The 25,879-nt window shown below is 45.2% G+C and overlaps 1 protein-coding gene across 1 annotated transcript; it reads right to left on the bottom strand.

Moving 5' to 3' along the window:
- Nucleotides 1-27: 27 nt before the first annotated feature.
- RPS6KB1 (ribosomal protein S6 kinase B1) lies at nt 28-25,762 on the bottom strand. Its single transcript, XM_083715192.1, has 15 exons — nt 25,339-25,762; nt 19,693-19,742; nt 18,386-18,506; nt 18,075-18,143; nt 15,844-15,991; nt 15,634-15,691; nt 14,483-14,583; nt 13,226-13,316; nt 11,909-11,999; nt 10,466-10,573; nt 9,509-9,571; nt 8,872-8,949; nt 8,085-8,192; nt 6,885-6,997; nt 28-6,179 (listed from the first exon to the last, which is right to left on the bottom strand). Exons 1-15 carry the CDS (start codon nt 25,408-25,410, stop codon nt 5,942-5,944), a joined length of 1,509 nt encoding a protein of 502 aa, XP_083571318.1. The 5' UTR covers nt 25,411-25,762; the 3' UTR covers nt 28-5,941.
- Between the last annotated feature and the right edge of the window lie 117 nt (nt 25,763-25,879).

A 25,879-nucleotide genomic window follows, 5' to 3' on the forward strand; every position in this document is an offset into this window, starting at 1 on the left:
AATAAATAAATAATCAATATTCATACATTCATTCAAAGTTGCATTTAATTGCTATTTACATCCATTTGTTTTGAAATAAAGTATATTATTACAGTAAATAATACAGAATGAAATGCAGGGAGGGAGTTTCAACCCCTCATACCATTCTTAGTAAGGCAGCTGTAGAATCTGATTCTTAACAGATGGTTTACAAAGCCAGCTAATGTCTAGCAGAACGAACACTTCCTTAAAGCATACAGATGAAAATTCAAAACCACCAAACCTTGAAGCCCTTATGCAGCTTTCTCCCGCTTCCTTCCCTTCCCCAAAGGCTCATAGACACCATGATGTAAACATGTTAATTTCTGAAGATGCCTGCACAGTTCGAGACACCAGAAGTGATGAAACCTAGATCCCCATTTGCTCCTCTTCCAAGAGCTTAGGGACAGCTGCTCACACCATCAAATATACTAAGCTGTCTTTGAGAAGAGACCAGGGATCACTCTAGCATTGCTGCTGCCCAGATTTGATTCATATCAGTAGGGCTCGGAAGAGTTTGCTGAGCAGATGCGTGTGGCTCAGCAATGTTTGGTGGGTTCATTAGCATCCTCTTGCCAGAGAGGACAAGGTAATAATATGGCAGCTGGGGTTTTCTTTTTCCCTTCCAGGTTCAGACCACCTTTCCTCTTCCGATATACATACCCAAGAGTGGGGAAGCAGTGGCACTCCAAAGGCTGCTGGTCTCCCAGCAATCTCAGCCAGCATGTGGAGAGCCACAAGTGTCGCCAACCCTGTCTTAAGACTCCCAAAACAGTAAGAAAAGAGGAACCAGTTCATGCATAAACCTGGGCAAGGATTCTTAACACACTTCCCTTCCATGATAATGGGAACTACACATAAAATTGGGCCGACGGTGCATAGCACCCAGACCATCTACGTGATGGGGGGGGGGGGGGAGGTGATAAGCCACACAAGCCCACTTTGGCCGGCTGAGTGTTATCAATGTGGGCCTTATGCAATTAGGAGAATGCAAACCCTGTTGCCCATTAAACGGCATACAGATCCCAACTAGCTACTATTTCTTGGCAATTCTGGGAACCTTCACTTTCATAAACAAGAACAGGAGCAGGGAGCGGGAAAGGGTGACTCCACCGGACACAACACTCTAGACCCGGTGTGGGCAACTGTTGGCCCTCCAGATGTTGCTGCGCCACAAGTTGCATCATGCTTGGCCTTTGGCTGTGTTTGCTAAGGCCGATGGGAGTTGTAGTCCAGCAACACCTGGAGAGCTAAAGGTTACCCACACAGGCTCTAGAAAAGATGTCCTTCCATCAACTAGGTTGTAATGAGAGTCAAACACTCAAATGCTGTCTAATCTCACCCCCAATTCCCATGGGTTGCAAAAATTCAAATGCACCACGTATTCAACAGGGAATGGCAACAGTTGAGATTTTAACACACCCACCCATAGATCTCTTGGGATGGGAGGGCTCTCAGGCCAGCTGACCTATTCACTTCTCTGTTCCTCAAAGTGAACAGTGGAATACAACAAGCACTGCTTACATTTCACTATCATGGATCTCTAGTGGAAATAATACATGGTTCAAGTTTAATGCTTAAATATGTGGTTAGCCTCAGCAGGTATTAATCCCATTTTTTTTAATAATATAATGGTACAAAAATCTATAAAAATCAAATTATAGCAAAATCCCAAGATTATAATTAAAAAAGCACATCTTGTACAAAATAAATCTTAATTCCTATACCTCAATGAAAACTTTTAAGACTTTTTTTAAAAAAGAAAGCACTTAAGTTCTCTGACAGTCACGGCATTTCACACACTAGCATTCTTTCTGAAGTCATACAGGAGTAAGAATCCCACTCCTTTTCAAATTCTTGTGACTAATATAATATTGATACTATAACAGCTATATACAAAGAGAGAGACAGAGAGAGAGAGAAATCAAGGTTTGGATATCTATTTATACAAATAAATACAGGATAACCCCATATTGCATAGTGTGTGCTTGCTGTCCGAAGTCAAGATTCAAGAGTTTCACAGTTCAAAGATGATGAACACAGTTTATAGGAAGTCGACTTAAGGGAAATGTTTAAACTGAAAAACAGATTCAAAACACTTTTGCCACCTTCTGCTGACCCTATTAGCCAACCTGATGGTTATATTTACCCAGAGCAGGACCACACACAAGATCACCAGAGATCTCTCATTTTAGAGAAGAGGTAGGGCTAACCCCCTACCAAATGGGGCTCGCTCATTCTAAATTCGGCTCTCGTATGACTCCTGGCCATTTCCGTGGGGCCTGCCAACGTCATGGTTTCCAGATGTTGGAGGGCTAAATTTCCATCAGCCTTAAGCCAGAATGGCCAAAGGGGAAGCTGTGGTATACAACATCTGGGTGGAACCATGTTTGGCTACTCAACATAATCTGTCACACCCCAGGGAATTGTGCCCAACAGAACACTCCTACTATTCAGACGTAAGTCCAATGAGTTCAACAGGACATACCCTGAGGCAATGGCACACGGGATTCTAGCACAACTGATTTCTGGCTTTCACAAAGCACAAGTCATCATCCACAACTATACTGCCTCCAATACATAAAACGTGAGTGAACGGCAAAGTCAGCTTCACTGGTACTAGAGAAGCGATAAACATTCGGTTGTCTATAGAGTCACGGAAGTTGCCTTGACGCAGAAGTGGGGCAACTCTGGCCCTTCAGATTCTAGACTCCGACTCCCATCATCCCTGACTGGCCACGCTGGCTTTGGCTGATGGAAGTTGGGAATCCAAAAACAGCTGGAGGGCCACCACCCCCTGCCTTAGCCGGATTTCCCTTGCAAAACCAAAATGTGGAAAAACAGGTCAGCCCTAATAGCTCTTCAAAGCCAGTAAAAGCACCCAGGAACTGCCAAGTCGTGCCCAAGACCTGGTAGAGACGTTGATGCAGGTAGAGAACATCTTGACAAAAAGCCAAGCACTTCCCACCTTCCACCAGTTACCTGTGACGCAGGCACCACATAGGACCCTCCCCGCTGCTGCTCTCAAACGTGCAATTCGTTTCCCCGATACGAAGATTACATAAACGAAGCTCTCGCACTTCCGGCAGCATGGCGTTGCTAGAATCACGCGTTTCCTGGGCAACCTGCATCCGCCACAGAAAAATGGCGTCTAACCTTAAGCCGGGCTCAACTCTGCTTTGAAGTTAATACCTGTATTTCTGCAAGACATGGAGTTAAAAGAGTATCCACGAGTGGAAGGGCAGTAGGCTCGACCCAGAGCAATTCCATCTCCCCACCTCCATGCTTCAAAGATGTGAACATTTAGTGGAATGGAGTGACTCTGGGCCTTGGGAGGATGCTACGCCCCTCAAGACTTCATTTGTCTGTCTCCCCCCCCCCCCCAAAGTCCCACTGAAATTAGTAGGGGTTTTCAAACCACTGTCCAATACTACTCTTCTACTTGAATTTTGCTGCTCCAAAGAAGAGGGACTACAGCCCCCAACATTCCTGACCACTGCCATGTTGGCTGTAGGGGCTCATGGGAGCAATGTCCAGAGGGCCACCAAGGCCCCACCACTGGTGACGTCTTGAAGCCAGACAACTGCAGGCGGCACCCACACACAGACTTATCCCGCTGTTCCCATTGCAGCCACATGTAGCCTGCGCCCTGTGAAACCATCGAAGGACCCTCTGGAATAGCACCGGAGAGAGAAAGCAGGGGCAGTAAGCTGGCAGGGTGTGTGGAATCCACAGATGGTGGAGATCCAAAGCAGGATCTAATCCACTAGGGCTTAGGAGCAGCCATTGTTTTGCTCCATGCTATACTGTACTGCAAAAGGTGGATCCTCTGACCGGATTCAGTTATTTTTCTTTTTTGGAAGAGTTATGGCTTGGATCCTATGGCTCAAGAGAAGAATCAAAAGAAAGCAAAAAAGAGAGATCTATTTCCTACAATGGCAGAATTTGCAGAGAAAGTTAGAAACTGCACCATTACACAAAATCCACTCACACCTACTCACGCATACCCACCCACTCTCTACACTAGCGTAAAGCTCTGCAGACCATTATTCACCCCCTTTCGCCAGCTACGTACATGGAAATGTTTTATTTAAGGCAGGAAGTATTAAGTTAAGGTGAAGATACCTTTATTTAATTCTTTGTACCTGTAAAGTCACTTTTGTACAGATTTTATTTTTTCAACAACAATCGCAGAAAACATAAATAGTAAACCTTTTGAACGTTTCCTAAAATTAAGTTGCAAAAGTTCTCTGGAAGACATTCGTTGAAGGCCATCTTAATAATACTTGTTGTGTTTTGCTTTGTGTCTGTGTGTGGTTTTCTTCAATACAATCAGTAGATGGATCGCCTCAGCACAAAGGAAAAAAAACAAGGTTTTTTTTGTAATTCATAATGGAAATGAGAAATGGAGCCAAGATGGCAGAAAACCATCTCTCCAAAGCATTACCACTTAAGCTGCAAGGCCAGCATAAATGTAAATTGTAAAAAAATAAAAAAATAAAAAGATACTGTGGTTGTATTCCTTTCTAACACCCTTTACTTTTCTCTCTTTTTTTGATGGCTTAAACGATCTTAACATATTCCTGGTATCTCTTAAAACAAATTATAGAGGTGAAACTTTAGCCAGCAGGTTCCTGCTTAGAATGATGGGAGGACAGTACTATAAACCCACGGCAAAGAAGGGGGTGGGTGGGTGACAACTTTGATGGACGCGCGGAGCTCTCTGTACTGGCAGGGAGAGACCCCCCCCTCCACACTTGCATGGATCTGTATGGGTTGTACCAAACTAAATTCAGCTAAGAGCAGAACCACAGAAACGAAGAGACCCAAGTCTGTCACGCCCTTTAATGTCAATGAAGCTACTCTAGAGTAGGCTTAGCACTGGAGACAACCCAATGCAAACAGAGGGGCTGAGTTGGAGGTCACGCCTCCCATGCCCGCTAGGGTTTTACGCAAGGGGGGGGCACCTGATCTGATCCTGTAGAAAGAGGCATTTTAAATAAGACAAGGCAGGGAGAACTCTCTCACCCACCCCATTCCAATAACAGTGATTTCAATTTCATCTTTTTTATATATAAAAAAAAACCAAACCAGTTCCATTATTTCACTAGGAGAGCAAACAAATTCTTAAGCCTTCTTCCCCCTCCAACTTCAGCTCCATCTAACCAATAATTCTGAATATAATTCAAAGTCCGGGATACTTTCCATAATGAACCATCTTGGGGGGAAAAGTGGGGGAGGAACTCTATTTGAAAAATATATATATTTATATTTATACTTTTAAAAAAAAGTTGTGTTTTTTTTTGCAGATGGAACAACCAAGGGTTGGAGTTTGTTTCGGATCCCCAATTTCACACAACCGCAGGAAGCCACCTGAAATACGCCTACAGGCAAACGAATCCATGGGGGCGGGGAGGGAGGTCAAGCCCGAGAGGTGACACTCTGCACACGTTTGGCTCAGTGACCCAGGCTAACCCTTCAGACTGTGTGGCGTAGAAGCCACACCCTACCCTCAATACTGTCCGGCCTGAAGCTATCGACCTGAAAAATCCTTGATAAGAGAGCTGAAAGAATGGCACGTGCCCACGGGACACGCTGCACGGCTGTGCTTTAAGAGTCACACAATACTATTTTGCCCAAGTCCTCTCTTAATGCACCATTGATTCGGAGGAGAGGCAAAAGGGGGCAAGGAGGAGGAGGAGAGAAGGATCCACGGGGTTTTTTTTTGCCCTCTTCTTTCCCAGTTCATTCCGTGCGATGGCCGACTTGGATACTGTCGCTGAGAAAGAAGCCGCAGGAGCCCTCGTTTACAGCGTGATGAGAGGGGACGCCCCTCAGAGGAGGAGGAGCAGGAGGTTCATCCTTCGCGTTCGGTTGCTGCTACCCAGAAGCAAGTTTTTGGAAATGATTGCCGCTGATTTCATCATAGATTCATGCGCAAGTGCTCTGGCCGCTTGGAGATCATAGGGAAGGCTTGTTTCTTGTAGGGCCCGGTGTTTGGCTGCCGGATAGGGAGTGGAGCTGAGGCCTCCCCACAGACCGACACGTCCATTTGCTCTATCCCACCTGTCTGCATTGGGTACTCCATGGGCGCCTGAGCGTTTCCCACGCCAGAGGAAGTACCTCGCCCCCAGTAGTCCCCAGGAGAGAACTTGATAGGGCTTTAAAGAGAGAGAAGAAACGTTGGTTGAAAGAAGTTTTGCGGAAAAAGCACACAGAAACATGCTAGCTGTTGCACTACACCTAGCAGAAGCACCTATTCAACAGGTTTCATTGGGCTACGGTTTCTGACTTTGGAACTCCACAGCAACATCCAGGAAACTTCAAGGGATTTCCGAGCCTTGTGCCTTTCAGATCATGCGAGAACACTGCTGGGTCAGGACAAAGGCCAAGAAAACATCCTGTTCTCAGAGCTAGGTGCCCCTAGGAAGCCAGCGAGAACCAGAATGCAACAGCACCCACCACACTTGCTATTCTCAGCAACGGGCATTCAGAGGCCTCCGACAGTGGCGGCAGAAGAGAGCCATGAGCCGCACAGCCAATTCTCAGAGAGAAATGCAGTCCACAACATCTAGAGGGCACCATTTTAGCTGTTTGGCAGCAGCTCTCCTGGGTTCCAGGCAGGGAACCTTTCCCACCCTTACATGGAGGCATCAAAAACTGAAGTCTTGACCTTCTGCATGCAAAACAAATGCTCTACCACTGAGCTATGCTCCTTCCCTAGTGAGACAGAGCACTATAAATGGTAAAATTAACCATTTATATTCTCTCTCACCACCCTCGAAAGGCCCAGACCCTCAACACCTCAATGACCCTCTTGCTGCTACTCACCAAAACTAAGGATGGGGGAAGGGAAAGTGAAATACCTGACGGGTGTCCGTGGGCTGCCAATGAATCTGCGAGGTGATCGGATTTTTGGTTCAAAGGAAAACTTCTCCTTCACACTTTCAAGTACAGATGGAGCCACGTATGTGAAACCCTAGATGGTGGGAAATAATTGTTGCCAAGTCCAGCCCACCCCCACCCAAAGAATTCGAATGAATGTTCTGTATTGTGACAGGAGCAAAACTTGAAAGAACCAGTACCCTCCCCCCCCCCCCCCCAAAAATCCTAGCCATCAAGATAGAGCCAATATGTGGGTTGTTAACAGGAACATGAATGAACATCAAAACTGCCTTTGGTCAGAGCAGTGGTTTTCAACCAGTGTGCCATGGCCCCCAGGGGTGCCTTGATGGAGGCTCAGGGGTGCCACGGGCAACACTGGCCTCTGTCCCTCTTTCCTTCCCTCCCTCCCTTCTCTGATGCACTCTCACGTCTCTGCCTCCCAAAGGCTTGCACAGCTGCTTATTGCAGCAGCCCTGGCGATAAACTCCGCAGGGGAATGATGCCTCTGGGAGGCACCTCTCTTTGGGGCGGGCGGGCAGGGGGCAGCTCAGAGGCTGGGGGGGCAGCAGCTGCCCGGAGGACTCCCAAGGAGAGGGGAGAGAAAGCTGAGGAAACACTCCACAAGAGGGTGCCCGAAAAAGGGTGACAGGCTGCCAGTTCTGCAGACAAGGGGTGACATAACTGGGTACCTGAGCCCCGCAGAACAAATGTAGGTGACTAAGAGAGCCATGGACTCAAAAAGATTGAAAACCTCTGGGTCAGAGCATTTGCTCTATTGTGCCTATGTGAACTTTCAGAAGCTCTCAGACAGCTGTTGCCCAAATCCCTGTATTAATTTCAACTCCCATCAGCTCCTGCAGCCAGCATGGCCAACGGTCAAGAATGATGGAAGGAGTCCAACACCATCCACAGGCTCCTTATCCCTGGCCTATGCCACTACATAAAACCAGCTGCAGACCAGAATAAGGTACAAGGAGCAATGGGAAACTGAGCCAACTAAGTAGTTAAGGGAGATGCAGAGCGTGCCCAAGCTTCAGAAAGGAGGCCTGGCAGTGGCAGAGAGCATCTTATCTTCCAGAATGTCTGCACCCCTCAACAGGCCTTCTGACATTCCCTGCAGCCTGAAGACCAAGATTCTGCTGGTTTTCAACAATCCAGCACTTTGCCCCACTCCTACTTACCACAAAAACCTGGTTGGCACTTTCACTGAGAGTCGAGTCGTCGGGGCTATCGACAGGAGTCTGACGGGTAAATTTTGCATCAAACTGGCTCACATCCTCTTCGGATTGCTTTGCAAAATAGATAGATTTGGATGAAGGTCAACAAATTATGAAGCAAAACATCTTTAATAGCAGGTAAGGACTGAAATCGTCAGAATGGCAGATAAAAGAAACTGCAGGAAAACTCCCTGATGACAAATCACTATTTGAAGAGGTCACCCCTTTTGGGGCAGTCCATTGACAGCACTCTTTCCACCCCTTTGGGGTCACTACTTCAGTGTCTCCAAAGGTCTGGAGTGAGCAGCCCCAGGCGAGAGACAGAGTGGGAAGTGCTGCTGCTAGACCATTTGGTTGTTTCAGTTGTCATGTGTCCTGTTTTCTTTACCCAGGAATTTGGTTTAAATGGAAATTATAATTGTTGTGCTCACTACAGCTTACCTTTGCTTTGATTAGTGATGGAGCTGTTGAATTTGTTTGTTATTTATTAGACTTGCTTTTACAGAGTCTGTATTTTTTGTATACTATTCCATTTACCCCCCTGTGCATTTTTCATTTTATTTTTATGTCACCATTCCCTGCTCTTGAAATATTCAAGGAAGAGCTAGGTATAAATACTTAGAGGAGAAATGGGGTGTGCCTCTGAGTAATTATTTAGGGGGAAAGCCTGGGCACTTTGGGATCCACAAACCATAAAATACTAAATTGTGAAATACTATCCAGCACCAAAGGAAGCATTACCAATACATACCAATAACGGTTTAAATGGGGGTTCCACCTTCCGAGCCAATAGCTCTTCCCAGTTGATGTGTCTGAAGAAAGGATGAGCCTAAGGACCATTATTAGACAACAGTCAGAATCCAACCCGGAAGAGAAAAAGATCTCAAAGTGGAAGCTTCCTAAGCTATACACAAACCTAAAAGGGGACAACTTGTCTGGTGTGCTGAAGGTGATGAGAATGAATACAGGCAAGGAGGAAAGCCATGTTCGTTTCTTTCCTCAGTTTGGATTCAAGTCGTGCTTACAACTGGTAATGAAATAATAGGGCTCTCTTTAGCTGTTATACATCCCACTGACCCTAGAATTGCTCTGAGAGGCAGCCAGCATTTTCTCCCTCTCCCCCTCTCACACATAGCCCTAAACCACTAGTTTCCCAAACTCCTTGAAGGAAGCCAGGATGGCAAACCAGTTCAAAACAATTTGGATTGTAATTTAAAAAGTAAGAGATGCCCACCGTTTCTTTCAAATAGTATACAAACACTGTCTCTATGGAACATGCTCCAGATCACAACACAGATGTCCTTAAACAAAAGAAAAAAGGAAAAAAGAACCCAGGAGAAAGTCTAGCCTTGTGTTCCAGTTGAGCAAAAGCATTAAGCAAAAATTACCTGAACTTCTCCAGCATCTCCAGGACCAGCTCCTAGACGTGAGGCAGCATTTCTCTTTAGCAGCTTAGAAAAGGGGAAATATATTTAAGAAAATGTGAGGGACCCAGGAAGCCTGGGTTGCATACTGAAGCAGACAGCTGGAACTAATGATGCCAAAGGCAGAACACTGGATCATCTACGGACCAAACTCACCCACAATATTCCAGCTCCTTACTGAAGTACCTCCTTCCTAAGAAAATAAACTGCAAGCATTTCCTTCAGCTACCCTTTCTTTTAAAGAACTTGTGACTTAAATGCAAGGAGCAGCATCCAAGGTTAGTCATACAGGAAAACCACAACTTGCGTTTGCTTTACTTACATGATTGCAACCTTTCGTGGGTGGGAGTAAAATAAGCAGATAAACGGAAAGCCAAGGAAACTCACTGCTTTCCACTCTCCATTTATTTACCCCCACCTCACTTACAGGGCTTTGAGGAGGGAGTGGCAGGGCTCTGACAGCATCCCAGAACCCTCACATGGCCAGGTAACCAAGGTGACTAGCTTTGGGAAGGAGGCACAGCAGGTATGGCAACGCCTTCCTTCCTTCCTGATAAGGTGTGAGGGTTCTGGGAGCACCCCAGAAGCCAGTAAAGAAAGTGCTTCTTCTTGGTGCTTCGCTTATCAGGGTCTGGGAAGGTCGCCCATGGCCCTCCTGCAATGTTCCCAGATGCAGGTAAGCAGCCCTCTGCCTTGCAGGGTGTGGTTCCAGGGGTTCCAGACCCTCAGAGCCAAATCCTCGCGTAAGTGGCAGGCCCTCTGTATTCACAAGTACATGACTAACTTAGAGCCCTTAATTGCAATGGGTCTAATTAAGTAAGGTTTTAGTTGGACGCAACCCAAAGTCATTTAATTGGGGAAGCGCTGGTCTGTGACTTGCTTTAAGATAAAACCCCCAAATTTCCCTATTAAGATCCCCACCTTTTTAAGCAGATCTCTGGCTTCTTGCGTGAGGTAGGGAGGCAAGTTGAGTTTACACTTGAGAATCTTGTCAATGGTTTTCTTTCGATTCTCCCCAGTGAATGGGGGCTATGGAATGTGGGAGACAGAGGAGAGGAGGTAGAAAAGAGAGAGAGGAGGCCATAAGGAACTATGCACCACAATTATGCAATTTCATATAAAAATAGATACTCCTGCTTTAACATATTTTTATTTTGAAAAGCAAACACACAGTCCCAATTAAAGCCATTTCCACACAATGCTATTCTGAAGAAAGCTTTGGAAGTACAGCAAGAAAACCAGTCTCAATTCCTGGGCTGCAAAAACAATGGGAAGAGCACTGGGTTTGGTTTTTAACATAGGCAACCCAAGGCTAAATGGTAGCTCTGGGTGGATCATTTACATGTCAAGGTGAAGCAGCCAATGAAGGGGAACTGGGGCAGGGGAGAACCAGCAGTGATGACGTCACATATGCTATTTAACAAAATGGCTGGGATGAGCAGACAACACACACCGGGCGGAAGTATTCAGTATGGAGGGCATGATGCAGTTTGCAAGCAAATAACCACTAAAGATCTAACCTCATCATTAAAGCTAGCTCTGGAATTTTTATAAGGCTGTAAAAGTGAAAGATCTACAATCCAACCCCCTCCCAGCGAATAAAAAGATTATCATAGGAACACAAGTAAGTCCTACTCAGAGCAGCCCCACTGAATTAATGGACCTAATTAATGTTTGCTAATGTCAGCGGGTCTATTCTGAGTATGACTAGGGCTGGATACAGCCCGTAAGGAAGCTGGCCAGCCCCTAGTCCATCTAGCTGACTTGGCAGCAGCGGCACTCCTGGGTTTCAGGAAGGCAGCCTCTCCCAGCCCTTCCTGGAGATGCCACTGGGGTCTGAACCTGGCACCCTCTGCAATGTTCGGTCACTGAGCTATACGGCCTTCCCTTTTCCTCTTGCCACTTCCATCACTTTTATGAGATACCACAAGTGAGCAATGGGCCTACTTGCCTCCAAGTCCAAGCGTAAATTGACCCACCATTCCATCCTGCAAAGATGTGACAGTATCATTGCTCAGTGGGAGTTTCAGACATAAAAGCATTGCCAGTGAGTCAAGAACCTCTGTATTTAATACGATGATTCCACCATGCAACACTGCGATTCCTGCACTGGACTAGATGATCCTTGGGATCCCTTCCAGTTTTACAATTCTATGAACACTTAAAAGCCCATCCATCTCACTAGAGATGGTATCATTGTTTTCATTTGCTTTACTTCTTTCTTTACATTTTCTGATTCTTAGCAATGGTGATCGATAAATGCTGCTTATAAGCTCATCAAGAGAGGCTAGTGAGCTCAGAGGTTTGGAAAACCCTGCTCTATGAAATGAAAAAAATGCATGCAGTTTATAAATGTGCACCTACTGCTCCAGTCAGCATGTCATACATTAATGCCCCTAAACTCCACCAGTCCACAGCACGGTTGTGCCCACTCCGCATCAAGATTTCAGGAGCCCTAGAAAGACAAGAAAAATCAAAGCAAAAAAGTTTTGAACAGGCAGATAGCACTAGCCTGCCCTCAAAGAAACATAATGAACATGTAAAGATGGCCCATATACGGCTTAAGTTGTATTGCTGTACAATTATTACACACCCCTGCCCCCCCAAACCCTATTCAGAAAGGCTTGTAAATAGCCACTCACCTGCGGTGAGTAAAAACAGCCTCCAGGCAACCAGACAAGAAAGTTCTTTTTCACTGCTGTGTATGGATCCACATTTACTACAAGCCTCTCCTATAATATAGAACTGACCTATTGCTAAAATAACCTGCAACTGACTTCCAAGTAAATGAAAACCAGGTACTTGGCTTGAATCTAGGGATTTGGAGTCACCATATCATTGTAAGCTTGTAGTAGATAAACGAATGTCACACTTTTCATGACATGTGGATCAGCACATAGTTGCTACATGCTTTGTGCCCCATAAATTAAAAGATAGCTGTTACTGCTTGGCTGTGTAGTATAGTGGGATGTATGTACCTCATATCACAAAATCAGATCAAGGGAAGTTTCTGAAATATACGGAGCTTTGTTTTGTGGGTCATAAATGTTTATCAGCCATCTTCTGATCCACTGGGCATGAAGAGTGTAATGCTCTTAACCTGGTTCAGCCTTACAATGGTACATGAATCTCCAGCGATTCCAGATTCCAAAATTCATGATTCCTAACAAGCAACTGTCAATGATCTGAGCTCAGCTGCAAGTTACCACACCACCAAAGCAGCATAATTTTACTAGCTTGAGAATATGCAGGTGGCTAAGCTAGTTTTAAGGGCAAACTCAGTAAAACGTTTTAGGTTGATTTACAAAGTTATGTATAAAATCTAGCTTCTTTCAAATATACATGGTTTAGATAAAGCCCTTCGGCTGTGGTGGGGAACCTGTGTCCCTCTGCATGCTACTGGACTCCAGCTCCCATCAGCCACACCAACAAAATTGACTGGTCAGGGATGATGGGGACTGCAGGCTGGCAGCATTGCTCTACAATGGTGTCAGGGAGACTTCTCTACATATAGTGTCTCAAATATTTATGGAAGTAGTCCTGAGCTCTATAGACAGCCTAGCCCCTTGCCCCTCACCCAAGAAAAGCCCATCATATATTGAGCCAAGTTTTTAAAAGGTAAAATTTAGCCATTACCCCCAGACCAGAGAAATACTTTTCTGTTTCATCATGCGGGCTCACATGTATTCTATTGTTCCACAGAATGTATGCGTGACAGTTCCATCATGAATGGATTCTTTACACAGTCCAAAATCTGTCAGCTTAACATGACCTAAAAGGAAACGGGGGGGGGGGGGGAATGGGAAAGAAACACTAACGTGTCATTCTAATAAGTCGTATCTGAGACCAAAACCCCAGTACTTAATTTATAAACTGTTTTTCAGCAAAAGCCCCTCAAGGCAGATAAAGTAAGTCAATTAAAAAGCTGTAACCTTAGAACTATACCGATTCCCAACAGGAAAAACACACAAGCCCCACTCCATATGCCCCACAGGTTGAGATCCAATGTTAGTCATAACACAAAACGTACTCACTAAAATCAATGGACTAAGAAATGTTAAGTCCACTGAAATCAACAGACTTTCTCAGAGAAAGACTAACAGGGTATTACTCTGGAGACTTCAAATGCTTGGTGGCATACAGCTTGCTTTCAAAGAATTGAAATAACATATATAACCATGCAGTATCTTGAGGGTGGCATGAAGAGCAGTGTCCTTTTTTGCCCTAACAGATAATCTAGATTTCCGACTGCCTCAGGAGAACATAGGGGAAGCATTAAGCCACTCTGGGAGCCTTTCTGGCTGAGCAGCAGGGTAACATGTTCTAAATAAACAAAACAGACTTCCCAAATGGCTGGATTCAGTCTGAGAAAATGGGGCAAGGAGGGACAGCTCAAACAGAGAAGCGCGTCAAAGACACCCAATCCCTTTTCCATTTCTCTTCTGCGGGTTTTTTTTTAAGATTTGAAGCCTGGAGACAGGAACGGTCTTAGAGCAGAGATGCAAGCTTTTTCTGGCTGGAGAGAAATGCTTTAAATCATCCTTACCAACCTGCCACCCTTCAGATGATTTTGGACTGCAACTGCCAGCCTAGCTAGGGCTGATGGGGAAAGGCGGCAACCTTTGAGGGTCATATGCCTTTGGTAGGCAAAAGAGGGCAGAGCACCAATTGTGACCCCTCTCTATCCTTGATTCAGGCAACCAAGAGGCATTATAAAAGTTCAAGGACACACCCCAGCCTGCCAAAAACACTCAGTGAGGCTGCAGAGGAGGGCCAGGGAGGGATGTGGCTGGGAAAGGTGTATGATGGGGGAGAATCCCAAAGGCCAGGCAGAGAGACCAGCGTTTGGCCACTGGGCCTGAGGGTTTCCCACCCTTCTTTCAGAACTATAAAGCTATTGCACGTGCCAACACACGAGCTCACTGTCGTACCACTAACCTTGGTGGTTGAGCATGATGTTTTCTGGCTTTAGATCTCGATAGATAATCCCCTTCTGATGCAGGTGCCCCAAAGCCATTGAAATTTCAGCCAAGTAGAAGCTGAAATGCAAGAATTTCATTAACAAATAAATGCCAATAGCAAAATGTGTCATATCTGAGTGCAACAATTCTGTGGCTCAATATTAAGATACCGCACCAAACTGTGGTTTGCACTAAGCATAATTTTAGAATGTGAACCAATCAAAGATCAGGCTAGCCAAGACCTAAATAAACCTAAATGGTTTATTTCTCCATCCACTTCCTACCCCAGGCCCTAGGTGGGACAGCCTTCAGAGGGGGAGCAACAGTCAATATAGGCATCACTCCAAACCACAATCAGTACAAACCACAGCCTGCACACCTGATTCAAACACCATTTCCAGTTCTGCCTTGTCAGATGTGACAAACAATGGTTTTTAAATTCAGACGTCACACCAAACCATAGTTTTGAGATAAGCCTCAATTTCACTGCCAGCGTAAGTTAGTTCTGCTCCTCAGGAGCTGGAGGGTGAGCACTCAAGCTACTAAGCTGAAGAATTGAATCTCTTTACTTCACTTCCCTCCTGGCCGAAACAAGTGCATTCTGGCGGATTCTCCCAGCATCCCAGAGTGTACACAGAAAATACCGTATTTTTTGCTCTATAAGATGCACCTTTCCCCTCTTAAAAAGTAAGGGGAAATGTGTGTGCGTCTTATGGAGCGAATGCAGGCTGCACAGGTATCCCAGAAGCCAGAACAGCAAGAGGGATTGTTGCTTTCACTGCGCAGTGATCCCTCTTGCTGTTCTGGCTTCTGGGATTCAGAATATTTTTTTTCTTGTTTTCATTCTCCAAAAACTAGGTGCGTCTGGTGCATCTTACACAGCGAAAAATACGGTACTTACTATTCCACAGTTCCAAACATGGGATCCATGCACTGTTTTGTTAAATCTGGGTATTTTCCACAGGAACATAGGTTCATATAGAATACCCAAACTTGCCAGTTTGTTCAAAATGGGCAACAATTATTCAACTCTGCAAAGGTTAACACTTTCCCAGAAACTTCCTTACGTAGGAACACAGGAAGCTGCCTGGTTGTTGAGGCTTGGAAATTGGAACTTGTTTGTCTTACCAAGCTGTGTCTTCCATAAATATCCCCTCTCTCTCCAACTGCATGAACAGTTCTCCTCCTGCAATGAAATGGGTATTGGGTGGAGAGAGAAAGGTAAGAAACAATAAGTCATCTTTCTGCTATATACGGTATGTGAAAAAGCTTCCACCCCACACTGCTGGCTGGCTACAATACCAGAATTCACATTCTGACCATCAGTTGCATCCTTACCACTAAGATACTCAAGGATGAGGTAGAGTTTTCCACCAGTCTGAAAGGCATAAATCAAGTCTACAATGAACGAATGCTTGACTTCCTCCAAGATGTTCCGCTCTGCTTTCGTGTGAGCTGTATCTTTTGCATTTCGCACAATCATTGCCTAGAGAACAGAGACTTCAACAGTAAAGACAATGTTCTAAAGACTACACCAGAAACCAACTGTCAGCAATCCCATGATACACAAGCACCGATTGCTGCCATCATGATGGAGCATGAAGGACTTATTCGCACATAACTCTCAAACCATGGTTTGAAGAGGGGAGAGCAAGCCTTGGGCTCACACACTCTGCCCCTGCCCCCGGGCTTTGATTCAATCCCTGCTTCACCACAAGCCGAAGTTTCCCACTATATTCAAACCAATCAAGCAAGCTACCATAAGCACTAACAAATGTGCCTTCAAATCATGGTTTGAAGTGGGTTTCCGGTTCTTGTTTACATGGGGTTAACAGTAAACCATAGACTTATACAAATAAATGCAAGTGTGTCATCAGGAGTCTTGGCTTGGGTATAACGCTTGAGCTGAGCCAAGAGAGTAAGCTTCTGGGCCAAGGGTTGCCACCAGCAAGTCAACGTCAGCTCTTAATAAAAAGCGCTAGCGTCTTCTCACTGGTACTTGGCAACACACTGGACACCTCTTCTTGCTCTTCCAATTGTTCTCTCATTTAGCTGGACTTTGCATTCATTGTTACAGGAAACATGTTGTGATGAGATCAATGATTCCTCACACAGTTAAAAGTGGATCTGAATTTCTTCTACCTCAAATAAATGGGACTAAGTGGTATGCCTCAGTTGGATCATGTCCAGAGTAATTTAGGTTTCAACAGAGCAATATGCACTCGGCAACCTTTTAAAAAATGTAAGTCAAAGGGCTCTGCAAAGTATGCTATGCTAATATACTGCGATAAGCCATAAATAAGAATACTGGCTTGCAAAATATATCTAATGGACCTCCCCTTGCGTGACTTGCTCTCAAAACAAAACAGAGGTCCAAAAGTTTGTGTGCAAACCTATAAAGAATTTCGGAGTCATTAAAGAAACAGTCGATTCCAATTCATAAAACAAGTGGTAGCCAATGTGGTGGCCTCGAGACATTTTGGACTACAACCACCACCAATGGCCAATAGTCAGGAATGATGGGAATTGTAGGCCAGCAAAAATAGATAGATAGATGATAGATAGATAGATAGATAGATAGATAGATAGATAGATACCCAGACGCACCATGTTGCCAACCTTGGCATTAACAAATAAGAACATAAGAAGAGCGTGCTCGATCAGGACATGGCCAACATCCTATTCTCATAGTGGTCCATGTTCCCACAAGTGTGACCTGAGAACAACAGAACTCCCCACACCCCTGCAGTTCCCAGGAACTGGCACACTAGTTACTGGTTTCTATTCCAGAAGCGAGTGCAGCAGTTTTAATTATAGGAAGCTGCCTTACACCATTTCGGACTACAGTGGTGCCTCGCAAGACGAAAAGAATCCGTTCTGCGAGTCTCTTCGTCTAGCGGTTTTTTCATCTTGCGAAGCAAGCCCATTGACGGCTTAGCGGATTAGCGCTATTAGCGGCTTTTAGCGGCTTATCGGATAAGCGGCTTAGAAAAAGGGGGGGAAGGAAAAAAAACCCGCAGGAACTCGCAAGACATTTTCGTCTTGCGAAGCAAGCCCATAGGAAATTCGTTTTGCGAAGCACCTCCAAAACGGAAAACTCTTTCGTCTAGCGAGTTTTCTGTCTTGCGGGGCACCACTGTAGTTGTTGATATTGTCTACTCTGACCAGTGGAGGCTCTCTGGTCTCAGAATTTCGGACTAAAAAAGAATGGTTATGCTCTGCCTCCACACTGAGGCAGCAATGCTTGTGAATAACAGTTGCTGGAAACCACAGGAGGGGAGAGTGCTCTTGTGGTCAGGTCCTCCTTGTGGGTTTCCCACAGGCATTAAGTGAGAACAGGATGCTCGACTAGAAGGGCCACTGGCCTGATCCACCAGGCTCTTCTTCCGTCTCATCAGCCTCTCTCTGGTCTGTTTTTTAAAAAAGAAAAACAGAACAAAACCTGGAGATGCCAGGGATTAAAACCAGGACTCTCTGCCAGTGACATGAGCTCTTGTTGCTGAACTATGATCTCTTCCCCTCAAGACAGCCCCTCTTATTTAATAGCTAAATGTCAAAAGCCAACTCACCTTTTTAAGCACCTTCATGGCAAATATCTTACCAGTATTGGCTCCCGTTACTTTTCGAACTTGGAAAACCTGTCCAAAACAATGGAGATTAATTAGATGCCTTTTTAAAAGAGAGTTAGCAGACACTGCAAGGTCTGCTGTTTGAAGCTCTTCCACTACCAGGGAGCGGTAGAGAGAAGTCTTTTGACTTCAAACCAGCCAGAAAACTTCTGTTTTAGATCATCTTATAGATAACATGCATATATTTATTTGTTATTTTTTCCAATATTTACAGCATCTCTCACCAAGCTCACACATCTCATACTTCTTACCTTTCCATAGCCACCTTTTCCAAGGACACGTAGCAGCTCAAAGCACTCTGGGCGGATCTTTTCAGGGCCTCTGTTCACACTAGTTTCCGAAATCTCAAATTTTTCGCAATGCTCCATGCCACTAACAAACAAAAAAGTTTCAAAATTAGGGTAGCCTTTAAAACAATACTAAGTACATTAACTAGTCTGTATATAACTAAAAGCCTCCCTGTGAGGTGCTCAGGAAGGGATGGGGGAGAAAGTATTATTTAGTATACAAACTCTGACTACTGCAGATGAGAGTTCTAAATAATTTGAATTGTTTAATTTAAGAAATACATTTTTTCAAAGCACAGTATATATATATATTTTTTAAACATGAAACGTTTCTGAAGTCAGGCAAATGAAACCATTCTAACACATGTGCATCAACCCAGATTTCCTTATATGCTTGAACAGGATGCATACCTGGACCTAAGCAGAGTGCTCTGAAAGCACTAGTTTTAAAGGGGAAAGAGAGATAAGCAAAGGACTAGAGGCCAATGCCAACTGCAGAGGAGAGAATACCTTCATATATAAGGGAAGGGAGACCCCTACAGCCCCCTGCCCACAAAGGCTGTTTCCACATTGCAATTGCAGCAAGTAGGACACAATACAGGAAACCTCTTTTGCATCTGAAACAGCTTTTGCTGGATTAAGACAATAAATTATTGATACTGGCCTGTTTAGGTTTACAGCCTACTCCAGGAATTGACAATGTGGTGTCTGCGGCTGCAAGGCAGCCCTGAGGTCTTCCCCTGTGCCCACAAAGCCTTTGAGTCTCCCTGATCATTAAGTAGTGAGAGTGGGCAACATTTGCTCTCTTAAAAAGTAAATAGAGCTGAAGGAGGAAATTGACAGAATGACACTCTTTCCAACTTCCTTTTTCAAGCTTTAGTTTAATACTACCGGGTTCAACTTTTAACCAGATTCCTTGGAAAATCTCTCTCTCTGTGTGTGTGTGTGTGTGTGTGTGTGTGTGTGTGCTTTTTCTCATTCTGTCTCTTGGAGGGGGAGATCTCCTTCCAACAAGCTGGGAGATATAACTGTTGAAACCGAATATAGGCACAGAAACAAGCAGACTGAGACCAAAAGCTGTTTCAAGGGCCCTCAGAATATTGCATGGTTCACTCTCGAGCTCCTGACAGCACAAGGAGCAATTTCATAGGCAGGAACAGCTAATTAAACATGATCGCATTGCCACCTGGACTCTAGCACTGACTTAGGACAGGACAGTTTCCTCCCCAACTCTTCCATTGACAAGGATCCATTTCCAGTTAAAAACTTACAGCTCATATGGGATGACTCCCCCATGGTCCATGCTTTCACTTAAGTGACCCTAAAACAAGATAAGCGGGGAGGAGAGAGAGAGAATCAGAAAAGTAAACAGTGATTGTTTAGAAAGAACTATGAATTTTTGCTTAAACATTAACCCAGGAGTTAGGACTGACAGCACTGCAAGACTGCATTCAGCTCTTACATAAGCACAGTCAGCAGCAGGGTATGGTAATTCCTATGCTGGGTTTTTGTGGAACATCCACAGAGTTCGACAGGAGCGCTGCCAAATCCTCCGAAGCACAGCACAGGGACTCAGCACTCTTTACCCAACTACACTGCTACCCAATTTCGTACAACGCTGACAGTCACTAATTTAGCTCTTAAAACATGGGTCTTTTCTGGACACTACAGATCAGAACTGCTTTTACCACTGAGAACTTACTGCATTGGGGAAAATCAGGATCTGCTTTACTATACAAAATGAAGACAACGCCTAGGTCCCCGACACCTGGGCTGCTGGAGACTTAATGGGTTGGAGCCAGAGTTATGCAAACAGAACTCTATCCAGGCAACTGCCCTCTCATCCCCACTGCAGCCCTCTCCTCTCAAAACTTCCACTTGTTCGGCTCCCTGAAGCTCAGCTTAGAGAGTTGATAGAAATATTGCATGGAGGATGGAGCACACTTATTTTCTCTGGCCCCAGAGGGTAGGACCCAAACCAATGGCTTCAAGTTACAAGAAAGGAGGTGCCAACTAAACATCAGGATGAACTGGATCCTGATGGTAAGAGCAGTTCAACGGTGGAACAGACTCCCTTGGACGGTGGTGGGCTGGCCTTCATTAGAGGATTTTAAGCAGAGGTTGGAAGGCCATCTGTTATGGCTGCTTTTGCTGAGATCCCTGCATAGCAGGGGTTGGACTAAATGACCCTCAGGGTCTTTTGCAACTATACAATTCTATGTTTCTATAACTGCAGCCTATTTTCTGCATGGAGAAGCATCTTTTCAGCCTGACGTTCTATACTCCAAACAAGTTTATAATCTGCTGTTTGTGAAAACTAAACCTGTGTCACATATGAAGGACAGACCATAGGAAAAGTTAGCCTTAAAAAGCTACTAATATTATTTGCCCACCCCCATCCATGCTTGGCGTAGCTCACATGGGATTGATTTTATTCATTTACAGAGTCTGAAGCTAGACATCACCACCACTTCACCAAGGGTAACAGGACTGTTTCCAGTCCTCTCAAAAACTAAAATGCAGTCGTACCTTGGTTTTGAACGCCTTGTGACTTGAACGTTTTGGCTCCCGAAAGCTGCAAACCTGAAAGTGAGTGTTTCAGTTTGCAGCCAATCAGAAGCCACACCTTGGTTTTCGAAAGTTTTTGGAAGTTGAACGGACTTTCGGAACAGATTGAACCAAGGTATGACTGTCTTTCTTCGCATCATTCTACTGCCTTATCACCAGCAGTTACAACTAATGTCAGGAGTACAAAAATCCAAGCATTTAAGGGAGGGTGTGTGTGGACTGGTGATCGACTCCTGGATAAAGGGAGGGGTCAGGAAGCAGGTTTCTAGCAAAACCTTGCTGGGCCCAATGTTTTGCAAAACAATTTGCACCTAAGGCTACTGTTAGTAAGTAGAACATTGGTTCTGTATCCACCCCAGATAGGAATAAATTACTTGTGTACAGCATTGGTGGCATAATAACAAACTGGTTGTGGATATGAAGACCTAGGAGATGAAAAGACTATTTCATCCTGGCAAGTTTGAAAAGATATACCACCATGCACAGACAGAACAGATATTCTACAATAGCGTGCACACACACACACAAAAATGGGACAGGCTGATGAGCATAAAACCACCTGTCATGCAACAATGGCAGGATCAAAAGCAACCTCAGAGCACATGGGTTTTGATCTACAAAATCAGAACGCTACTTAAAAGCTTTAAAATACCATTTTGAGTGTATAGTGGCAGAAGTAACAGCAGATATTCTTTATTTTCAGGTAAAACACTAATTAAAAGCCTAGTCAGAGTGTGTGTGTGTGTGTGTGTACATACCTTTATATAAGATGTGTTATATAAGCATTTTCTTTTGAAGAACATTTACCTTCAATTTGGACGCTAGCTTGCAGCACCACAAAACAGCATCAATATTTGCAGACCTTCACAAGAAGGTTAAATGAGGTCACCCCTCACTGTATTGATGCTGTTTTCTTCTGCAGAATAGCCCTAGAAAAACTGGAAGCTACCTTATACAGTGGTACCTCAGGATACAGACGCTTCAGGTTACAGACTCCGCTAACCCAGAAATATTACCTTGGGTTAAGAACTTTGCTTCAGGATGAGAACAGAAATCGTGCGGTGGCGGCAGGAGGCTCCATTAGCTAAAGTGGTACCTCAGGATAAGAACAGTTTCAGGTTAAGAACGGACCTCCAGAACGAATTAAGTTCTTAACTCGAGGTACCACTGTACTGGATCACACCACTGTTCTGTCTGGTTCTGTCTAGAGTAGAGCTCTGTCTAGCTCTACTCTACATCAATAGATAGCAGCTGTTTGGGATTTCAGATGAGTCCCTCTTCCAGCCCTACCTGGAGATGCCAATGCTCTGCCAATGAGCTATGGCCTCTCCTAACCCTAGGAACTTGCAATATTTGTCAGGTTTCAAGGAAGCTGGATCTTTAGCATGGAAGCTGTGCTCAGTTACAGCCAGTACTCATGCACTGTCCTAAGACAACTACTTGCGGCCAGCAAACTAGCAGCAACACCGTTCCACAGCCTAGAACACTCACAGCCTGATCCTAGGTACGTTTATGCAGAACTACATCCAATGGAACGTATCCCCAATGTATGTATGCATTAGACTACAGTCCCAAGCACTCTAAACAAGACTTGGCAAATAACAGAATTATCTAATAAACTGGCATTCTGGAGGGAGTCTGTCTCTTGGCACACTCATGCTTAGACAGTTGCACCAGCAGAAAAACTGATGTGTCAACTATGTGCTGCTAAGAGAAATTGGACCCATTTAACCCCAAACACATGGAGGACTCTGGAGAGATTAGATTGAAATTTCTGGCATTTTTTGTGATTTGTGCTTTTGTAATCCTTTGTATTCTTTTAATGACTTGTATACTTTTAGCAAGACAACTTTTTTGTTCTTTACGGTTTAAAATGTAAAAGAAAAAGTTTTTAAAAACCCAAATGGGTCACAGCAAGTATTCTTTGCCCTTATCCAGAGTGTATTGCAGGGAATGAGTACACCTGAATATGATTTTGTGTTCACTTGTGCTTCAGCACCCATTTATCAAACACAAAAGCGGTAGCCCCGTTGGAGCAAGGGGACCCCCAAGCCCAGCCTTGCTTGTAACCCACTCACTTGGCTTACCACAGGCAACTAGGAATGTTAACCTGGGCTCCGCCTCCTTTCCAGAGTACGTTTGCTTCCTTCCTGCCCAGTGCTGAAACCAAGCAGGCTGTGGAAGCTTAAGAGTGCTTTGTCACTCCTCAAGCATTTCCATACTGTACGTGCAAGAGGTGATGTGCCTTCCAATGCATTCAGCATAGGAACCAAGAGGACGAATGACAAAGCTCTCCTTCCCTCTTGCTGTCAGCCAGCTATGTATCTATGGTAGACAAGCAGCAGGTCAACATTCAGCACACTAACCCAGTATGCTGATGGGCAATGGACAGATCAAGGCATGCTTTCTACCACTCACCCACTTCCTTTCTATGCTGGATGTGCATGACAGGGCTTTAGCCTAACAGAGAAACACTGCAAAGGGACATAGCTCTCTGTCACAAGCCTGCTGAGTTGACACACAGGAAGCCCCATTCTATTACTCCAGCATAGAAACCATGTGATCTGGCAACATATATAACTTCATCCCTCCATTGCCAATCCGCTGCACTGCCTCACTGGATGAACAGGAGACAAAGTTTCTTCCTGTACAACCAAACAGGCTAAGCAGAAGAGGCACAAGGAACACTGATTTCTAGCCTGCAAAATGTTTTTACTTACCTGCTTTTAACTCATAAAAGAGGGGCAGGCAGTGCTCTGCTTGTCTTCAACAGTCTCTCTTATGGGTAAAATTATTACAGGATATTAAGTGTGCCCCTCAAAAGTTACAAGGCTGCTCTAATCAGGCAGAGCCACATTCATTTCCTAGACAACCCTTTCCCCGCATATGGCAGTATCTGCATGTTCTTATCACCACATACTATCTTTTGCCTCTCCTTAATACATTAAGTCAAAATAGAGCAGCTTCTTAAAATTCACTCCACAAAAATGATTATAAGCAAAAGGCAAAATAATGGGTAGTCTACTACCAGACCTACTAAAATTAATGGCCCTAGCTTAGTCACATTCATTAATTTAAATAAGTCTACTCGGAATAACTTAGTTGAATACCAACCCGTATTTCCTCACTCCCATGACTAAGCAGCATCTATTAAGATTAACTGGGTCGTTAACAATAAGTGCACTAGTTCACTTATTAAAGCACTGTTATCATTAGTAATAAATTCCACAGGAGAAGATGTGTTGTTGCAGCAAGAACAGTAGAAAGTCTTGTGATACTTTAAAGACCAAGGCTGCAATCCTAACCACACCTACCTGGGAATAAGCCCCATTAAATTCAGCAGAACTTACTTCTGAATAGACATGATTAGGATGGTGCCATAAAGTGCTTATAGGATTTTAGCCTATCTAAGAGTAAACCCCATTGACCTCAAAAGGACTTTCTTCTGAGGAGATGTGGAAAAGATCGAACTGCATCAGATTTATTGCAGCATCAGCTTTCATGGACTTGTGCCCACTACATCTCACTCAGATTCATTAAAATGCAACTATTACCTGACAAAGTGAGCTCCAGCCCTACCAAAGAGGATGCTGCAATAAACCAGTTAAGTTTTGAAAGGTGCCACAGGACCTTTATCACTACTGAGTTCTTAATGCAAGCTGCTTCTGCGCTTTCTGTAAAAAAAGGCAGGGAATAAGCGCCTTTTGCTACCACAAAATGTATTAATGGCCACTAGGAACATAGGAAGCTGTCCTATACAGAGTCAAGCTGTTGGTTCACCTAGCTAAGTAACTGCCTAATAATCATGAGAATAACCTGTGACATAATCATTAATTTATTACCGCTGGATCATCATAATCCTGAATTTAAAAATAATAATAATAATCTGTCGGACGCAATGCAGAAACAATCATTTAATATTGCATTATTACTAGATATTAAGTGTAGTAATAATAATCATAATAAAATGCACAATGCAGGAACCTAAAAAATAGTAAGAACACGTGTCAAACCCAATGCAAAAACACGGTCACGGATTTGTATGCATTTATTACTACTCCCGCTATTCTTCCTACTGCTCATGCCAAGGGCACAATGCGGGAAGGCAAGCAATGCAGGAATAGCAAGTCAGTTATAACGGAACCATCCTCGCCGCCCCCAAGAGCCGCCCGTCCGCCTCCCACCCTCGGCCAAGTCCTTCCCCAAAGGCGGCCTCGCCCGGCCCGCCTCCCTCCCTCCCTCCGACCGGGGCCTCCGCCGCCTCGCTCTCCCCGCCCCCGAGGTCTGAACCGGGCTCCCCCGAGGCGCCTCCTCCCGACCGGGCCGCACATGGGCCGGGCCTGCCTCACCCCCTCCTCCAGCTCCTCGTCCGAGGCCGCCTCTTCGGGCTGGTCCAGGTCGATGTCGAAGACGCCCGCCATGGCCTGGGAAACGCGAGCGGCGGCGGCAGCGGCACAGCCGGAGCCGCCCTTCGCTGCCTAGTGGCGAGAGCGCGCGGGTGAGGGCCGGAGGGCCGCCTCATGGGCCCGCAGCGGCAACCCCGAGCGCCGCCATGACGGCCGCCATCGCCCAGGCTAGCCGGAGACCTTCCCCCGCCTGCTCAGCGCGCCTGCGCGGCTCTTCCCCTCCAGAGGGACTGCGCAAGCGTGGGGCGGCGCCGGGGAAGCGGGCGGCCAGGGGCACCTGGGCTCGCGGAGCCAATGCGCAAGCGCCAAGAGCACGCGGCGGCGCTTTCCGAAAGGGGCCGTTGCTCTCTCTCGCGCGCGGTGACGTCACTCGCCACACGTAAAACAGCGCAAGCGGCGTAGCGCCATCTGTCGGCCCGCACGCGCCGTGGTAGAAATTTTACTTCTACTGTATTCTCAGGCTAGATATAACTCGACAGTTCTC

This window comes from Podarcis gaigeae, assembly GCF_964106915.1.
Source record: "Podarcis gaigeae genome assembly, chromosome: 15".
Classification (NCBI taxonomy): Eukaryota; Metazoa; Chordata; class Lepidosauria; order Squamata; family Lacertidae; genus Podarcis; species Podarcis gaigeae.